General features: G+C 42.3%; 1 protein-coding gene across 1 annotated transcript in view; it reads left to right on the top strand.

The window, feature by feature from the left end:
- Nucleotides 1–5,882, top strand: part of mex3b (mex-3 RNA binding family member B) — a 9,481-nt gene extending 3,599 nt beyond the window's left edge. The window contains exon 2 of the mRNA XM_019857784.1: nucleotides 3,317–5,882. Coding sequence (XP_019713343.1) covers nucleotides 3,317–4,686 — 1,370 coding nt within the window. The 3' untranslated portion in view covers nucleotides 4,687–5,882. The remainder of the gene's footprint in view (nucleotides 1–3,316) is intronic.
- The last annotated feature ends 378 nt before the right edge of the window (nucleotides 5,883–6,260 follow it).

Here is a 6,260-nt window from a genome sequence, read left to right as displayed (position 1 = left end):
TATATATATATATATATATTATAGGTGTTCACAATATCATTATTCATCAGAGTAAATAAGTTTATACTTCCATGGTCCCACCTATTTATATATTTGAGAGTCCTCATGAGGAGCGGCTAATATGAGTTGGCAGACAAAATGAGTGTGATCATTTTTGAGATATATAAGATGTAAGCTTAATGACCACGTGTAATTTGGTTTCAAATTTCTATTTCCAAATTCAAACAATACATACCATGTATATTATTGAACCAAGACAAGAAGGGTTCTCTCAATTAAAAACTTAAAAGTTGAGGTTAGCATGCTGGATTGGCCCTCAGCAAGCGTTCCAGTTTCTCATGTGGCTCCTTTGCAAATTAATTGCCCACCACTGATCCAAAGTAATATTGACTGTGCATTGTTTTACATTTAAATATACAGGAGAGGAGGTTTTTCATTTTGTCACCAGTGTCAATTTATTTTAAACGTGTCGCCCAGCCCAATTTATAACAGATTGATTCATCCACTGAAGATTTCATCTGGATTTCACTAAGTTAGACATTTTGTTTTTTTCCCTCCTTTTATTTGGGCATTAGCAGTAGTTTAGTTTGGCAGTTGATCAGAAAATTTCATTCCTTCCATTAGCGACTGGCCATAAGTGCACCAACATTAGCAATTGGATTAGCTTTAGTTTTATAGTTTTAGGATTAGGTGATAAACCTAAGAGGGAAAACACATGATAAAATACACTGGTAAATAATGAAGTAGTAACAGAAACGTAATACACAAGCTTGTTAAATCTGTAACATCAAGCTTTAAATTTCCTCCCGTTTCGCATTCTACACAATGAATCTAAATAAACCTGTCACTGCTGTTAAAACATTACATCAAATGAATAATGTATTTAAATGCTGTCATTGCCCTTTAATATGAAATATTTGAATGAAAGTTAGATTCATTTAAATGTATTTTTCAATTTTGAAGGATTTTATTCCTAGTTACAACAGAGCACAACATACAAACAGCAAGCAACCCGGACACTCGAGCGTTGACTCAATGACCCGCAAAGTCAGCCAGCGTTAATAGCTAGGTTGAGGCGCGCAAAGTATGTTTTTAAGGAACTGCAGGCAAACCTCCGCGGACGGATTATTTAAAGTTGGCAATTGTGAGATCACAGTCTGTGAAGTTGGGACTTGGAGACCGCCTCCTACCCAGATTCTAATGCTTGGGGGCCCCCAGTCACTGTTGCCATCACAACCCCACCCCCACCCACCTCCCCTTCCCAGATCGACAACGGTGGTAATAACCAGTTTTCATTATCATTAAAGTTGTATTTTGCCGATTTTGTCGGTCCTGCAAGCCACAGCATCCTCAGCATTTGCCTGTGTTGCCAAATGGGCAAGCCGGCGTTTTGCATGTCAGGACACTATTGTGTTGCATAGCACCTCCATAGCCTATTGTCCTGTTTGGAGAGGACCCTCAAATGCTATAATGGGGATGTGTTGAGTTGTGTTGTGTGGAATCACCTCAACTGGTACTAGTGCTCGGTCCTGTTTCTAAATCTCTAATACTACATCTGTGCTAGGACTATCCATCCTGGACGCCTCTAATCCCCTAGACAACTAGTTCAATGAATCTTGAACTCTCGTGACTGTCTGGCCGGATCAGTTAGAGCGCTGGGGCATAATCATTTCAGGAAGCTGACGTTTAACCTATATTCAAGCATCGGTTGGGATGAGTCATCCCAAACTGGAGTTCACTTACGGAAAAAAAATTGTCATGAAATTCCACACTATTTATTGTATTTACTGTCTTTTCCACAAGTGCGTGTAGCCTCAGAATTAGACACACACCAAAAAGCTTTTAAATAAATGCTGACACATTTTACAAAGTACAAAAGCTGACTAAAAGGCATCCTAAACTAAAGTGTGCTGATCACAGGGATGGTGTGTTTTGATTCATGTCGGTCACCTATCGCAGCTGTCCCTTTATATACTCCCGATAATGTGGCGCTTTTGTCGACCAAAGGCTCGTCGATCGATCTAAATCTCCCAATGATGACGGTGCAAAATCAAATTAGGACAACGGTCACGATCTTACCTCACCACATGCAGTCGACGCCCACAGCTGAACACTTTTCCAGCTGCAGGGCGGTACTAGTGCTAGGTTACATGTGCAGAATCCACTCCCTGGAGCATTGCCGCCGCGGCTGCTACTGCTGCTTCTGCTGCTGCTGTTGTTGTTCCCAGAAAAACAAAGGGACTCCAAGGAACCACCTCCCCGCCGCTACACTATGCATCGGAAGGCAGATATTTCCCCATCGGACAGAACTCTTTTCTAGGTCATATCAGAGATGAAATGTAGATCAGTTATCATCCATGAGACATGTTTTCATGCGTCAGTTAACATTTTAGTGTATTGTGTTAAATATTACAAACGGGTGAATGCTCCCCCACCTCCGCTTGAAGTGGGTTGTCCCTCCTCTTCATCCATCTTTATCATCCTCATCTGATTATTTCAAGCTTCCATGGCTGTATCCTCAGCTGGTCCCATTTAGACAATTAATGATACATTCACTGCATTACTACCAAATTGTAACATTATCATGAAGCTTTATTGTTTCCCGTACAATAGCAATGATGATCCTGCGTGGGTTTTCTCCGGGTACTCCGGTTTCCTCCCACATTCCAAAAACATACATGGCAGGCACTCTAAATTGTCCCTAGATGTGTTTGTGAGGGCAAATGTTTGTCTATGTGTGGCAACCAGTTCAGGGTGTGCCCCGCCTTCTCCCCAAAGACAGCTGCGATCGGCTGCAGCACATCCGCGACTCTCGTGAGGACAATGGATGCTAGATAATGGATGCATGGATGGATTCACGCTACTTTTGCACCATAGCATATGGTTCAGCATGTGGTTTCAATTTGCCCTTCTTAAAAAAAGCTGATTTCACCAGATTGCTAAGGCCTTGCACCTTTTGAGAGACACTAACATTAAACTAAAAAGAACAAATTTATCCATCTATTTTCAACACCGCTTATCCTGAAGAGTTGCTGGGGCCTATCCCAGCTGACCTTGGGCGGAATGTAGACTACACCCTGAACTGGTCATCAGCCAGTCATAGAGCACATCTGGAGACAAACGACCATTCACACCAACATTCACACCGTCACTGAGTGGGAACCGATCCCACACTGGCCGCACACAAATGAGGCGAGTGTACCGCTACACCATCAGCGAAGCGACTTCCCACATCTTTACAATATATCATCTGAAAATATTTCAACCCAATGTTTTTGAACCTGCTTTGACTTTCACCTTTTGCTCCTTGGCTCAGGTTGCAAGATTAAAGCACTGCGAGCAAAGACCAACACCTATATCAAGACTCCGGTCCGAGGTGAGGAGCCAATTTTTGTCGTGACGGGCAGAAGGGAGGATGTGGCGATGGCCAGGAGGGAGATCATCTCAGCGGCAGAACATTTCTCCATGATTCGAGCTTCCAGAAACAAGAACACCAGCATAAATGGCAGCGGTGCTCCAGTTCCAGGGCCTCCTAACCTACCTGGACAAACTACCATCCAAGTGCGAGTACCTTACCGCGTAGTGGGTCTTGTTGTAGGCCCCAAGGGCACTACAATTAAACGCATCCAGCAACAGACCCACACTTACATTGTGACTCCCAGTCGGGACAAGGAACCAGTTTTTGAGGTGACAGGGATGCCAGAAAATGTGGACCGAGCCCGTGAGGAGATTGAAGCTCATATCGCAATGAGAACAGGGGGTCTTATTGAGGTGCAGGATGAAAACGACTTCCATGCCAACGGAACAGATGTGGGTTTTGATCTCAATGGGCACCCCGCTGTGTGGTCAAAGCACAGCGTTGGGATGACACCCACGTCTGTGCGCAAGCCCTTCTCCAAGTACCGCAATAACTCGTCCTCCTCCCTAGGAAGCGCCTCCACTGACTCGTACTTTGGTACTAATTCCCGCATGCCAGACTACAGCCCCCCTAGCCCTGCACTTAGTTACACAACCAATAACATGAATAGCAACAATGACAACAATATCAGCGTCAACACAAATGGCAATGGCTTCGTTTTTGGAAATGAGTCAATTTCCCCTGACTGCACTGATCCGACTTTCGATTCCCCACCAGGGCTTGACCTCCCGCCGTCCCAACCAGCCATTTTTTGGTCCCAGTGCGAAAATCGAATTAACCCCACTTTTACTGGAGGCAGCTCTCCCATCTCCACGCCAGATATGTTTCCCGCCAATTCCAATGGCACAGTGCTGAATCAGAGAAGAATGAACAGAAACACGTCCCAGTCGAGAATGTCACCGCCCCTCCACACTGGTACCATCGAGCACCAGTTTGCACGAAGGCTCTGCACTGACCCGAGTGAAGACTTGCGCAGTTTCCCCGGTTATGTCCACACAGTTGCCTCCCTGACAAACTCTCACCTTCCTTGCGTTCCATGCGATTCTTCTGCCTGCTCCTCTTCCTCCTCCTCCTCCTCCTCATCCACCAGCCGTAAAGGAAGCCGCGACTGTTCAGTGTGCTTTGAAAGCGAGGTCATTGCAGCACTGGTCCCCTGTGGGCACAACCTCTTTTGTATGGACTGTGCCAATCGTATCTGTGAGCGAAGCGAGCCTAAATGCCCCGTCTGCCACACCGGCGTTACTCAGGCCATACGTATCTTTTCCTAAGAATGACTCACTCTTCATATTGCTTTGACAGAATCGATAATCGTCCTCAGTTTGGAACGTGTACAAAGGATTACATAGGAGCTGTATGTTTGAGGCTGTCATGTGAAAAGGAACAGAAACACTTCCTTCTGGGTTTGTTGGCTTGAGCAAAAGATTGTACTGTAGCTTGGGGAAATATTTTCAGCATCGAGATGCATGTGTTAGTATGAAAAAATAGTTATCAATAGCCCTTGTCAGTTGCAACTAATATTTATGTGACCGGAGACATTGGATGCAGGTGTGTGGAGCCCACTTAAGGCTGGCTGCAGGCTGTGCCATCGAGTTTGCTCAAAGGAATGTAATAAAGACGCCTGCCACGAGCTGCGGAACTAAACAGGAACGAAATGAACATTAAATTAACAATAAATACATACCAAGACACTTCAGTTCCTGTTTGCAGAGATATCCGATAGAATGCATTTTCTTGAACTCTTAAATGACAAGGATTTTTTTTCTCCTTTTTTGACTTGAACAAGCATATTTCTTACTGCAAAGATGTTTACAAATATTGTGAGTTTCGTGAAGCTCGGTTGAAATTTTGTTTATTTTTTAGTAGGGCCTAATGGCATCGATCACTGTACACATTATTTTAATACCATACTCGTGTGCGGGTGAGAACCAAACGCACAAAATATGTTTTGCATTTTGTAGTGTTCCGATGAGATGAAGTTTCAATAGGTTCAGCAACACTTTAAATCTGCTTCACTTTGCATATTTTTTGTTTGGTAATATAAAGCATATTTTATTGTACATGTTTATGAAACATTGAAATGTGCAAATCTTAGCGAGGTGAAGACAAAGATACATTTAATGCTTTCTTAAATTTGTATGTATTGGATTTTGGTGGGAATTACAGGATTCTGTTGCACCACTATAGTTTTCGTATTTCTATTTTGATACATTATTTACCACTTGTTTATGTATTTGTAGTTGTTAGTATAAATGCACTTAATTTTAAGAACAAATATATTTTATTTTATGATAAAGGACCTGGAACCTCACGGTCAAACGCTACTTTTATATTTCTTGAGACAAGATTTGAAAAAATATCAAGAGTTTTTATTTTTCTGAAATGTTATATGTGAAATGTTATACATGATAAGTAATGGTGCTACTTCATTTTATTTTATTTTTTAAGTATTTCTATACAAACCAAATAAAAAAAAAGAAAATGTTACATTTGAGGGGTGGCAGTTCTTCCAGACTCACAGTGTTTTCTGCTGTTCAGAGCAGGCACTGTCACATTGACCATAGTGGTCCCAAACAGTTGTCAAATTCAGAGGGGAAGATGGCATGCGCCGTGAAGACCGGTCAACACATTTCTGGTTAATTAAATTGCATTTGAATTTGAATAATCATTCTCTCCCCAGAGAAAATGTGTGTGTGGATTGTGTGTGTGTGTGTGTGTGTGTGTGTGTGTGTGTGTGTGTGTGTGTGTGTGTGTGTATATATATATATATAGATACATATATCTATATATATATATATATATATATACACGGTATATATATAGATAGATATACGGTATATAGATA

This window comes from Hippocampus comes, unplaced genomic scaffold, assembly GCF_001891065.2.
Source record: "Hippocampus comes isolate QL1 unplaced genomic scaffold, H_comes_QL1_v1.1 scaffold154, whole genome shotgun sequence".
In the NCBI taxonomy this organism is placed as follows: domain Eukaryota; kingdom Metazoa; phylum Chordata; class Actinopteri; order Syngnathiformes; family Syngnathidae; genus Hippocampus; species Hippocampus comes.
Note: the sequence above shows the minus strand (reverse complement) of the source record. Positions and strands in the feature narration are given on the sequence as shown.